Here is a 1,332-nt window from a genome sequence, read left to right on the forward strand (position 1 = left end):
ATCATCTTACCATCATCATCCCAACACGACCACCGCCACCATCGTAGCTGCCGTCATTGTACCACCAATGTCGTCGTCACCACCACGACAACGACGATGCCACCACCACCTCCACCTATCGCCACCGCCTCCGCCACCACTACCATCACCGCCACCACTGTCACCAACCACCACCACCATTATTGCAGCCACTGCTGTCACGACCAACATTATGCACCACCACCACCGCTATCACCACGCCATCGCCACCACCACGATGCCACCACTTCCACCACCTTCACCAACCACCACTACCATCGCCGCAGCCACTGTCACCACCACCACCACCATGCCATCACCACTGCCACCGTCACCAACCACCACCATTATCGCTGTAACCACTGCTGTCACCACCACCATCATGTGATCATCTCCACCACCACTACCACGCCACCACCACCACCACCACCAATATGTCACCGCCATTGCCACAATCACCGCCACCACAACCGTCACTGTCACCACTACTATCATTATCACAGCCACTGCTGTCACGACCACCACCACCACTTCTACCACCGTCACCAACAACCACTATCATCACTGTAGCCACTGTCATCACCACCACCACCACTTTATCGCCCCTGCCACCACCACCACCACCAACCACCACCACCATCGTCACAGCCACTGCCGTCAACACCACCACTATGCCATCACCAACACCACCACGGCCACCACCAACCATCACCACCATCGTCGTAGTCACTGCCATCACCACCACCCCCATCCCCACCATCACCACCACTATCGCCACCACTATGCCGCCACCATCCCTCCATTACCACCACCGTCGCTGCAGCCACTGCCATCATCACCACTACCGTCACTACCACCACCACCACTACCATCACCATGCCACCACCACTGTTGTCACCGCCACCACCACCACCACACCATATGGAAAGGAAAGTGATGATCCAAAAGAAATTTATACTTAATAGGAATTATTTTTTATTATATTATTTGTTGTGTTATCGAACACAATTCTCATTCTCAGAATAAAAATAAAACATATTATCAAACACATTTTTTTTTCTCAGAAACTATTCCAAGGCACATAAATAGAAAAGAATTTTTTTCTTTTCAAAAATAATGCCAGAAAACATAATGGTTCTCATGCACACCCTTCCTTACGTATACTGATCAATAAATATCGATATGAGATACATATATACGATATAATTACCCATGTATTGATAATTTTATGAATTTTCTTTGAAACTTTTTAGAACGTATAAACGTGAATCAATTTTGACAAGTTAAACTCCTATCAAACTGTACTTATACAGC

General features: G+C 48.3%; 1 protein-coding gene across 1 annotated transcript; it reads right to left on the reverse strand.

Annotated features, from left to right (window-relative positions):
- Positions 1–421: 421 nt before the first annotated feature.
- On the reverse strand, positions 422–736 carry LOC133296637 (uncharacterized). The gene has a single exon (XM_061495663.1). The coding sequence runs from the start codon at positions 734–736 to the stop codon at positions 422–424; it is 315 nt and encodes a 104-aa protein (XP_061351647.1).
- Between the last annotated feature and the right edge of the window lie 596 nt (positions 737–1,332).

This window comes from Gastrolobium bilobum, unplaced genomic scaffold, assembly GCF_033153095.1.
Source record: "Gastrolobium bilobum isolate Gb01-03AN ecotype WA unplaced genomic scaffold, APGP_CSIRO_Gbil_v1 utg40803, whole genome shotgun sequence".
In the NCBI taxonomy this organism is placed as follows: domain Eukaryota; kingdom Viridiplantae; phylum Streptophyta; class Magnoliopsida; order Fabales; family Fabaceae; genus Gastrolobium; species Gastrolobium bilobum.

Coding starts and splice junctions, on each gene's coding strand:
- LOC133296637 (XM_061495663.1), bottom strand. CDS start 736: ATGGTGGTGATGGTTGGTGGTGGCCGTGGTGGTGTTGGTGATGGCATA.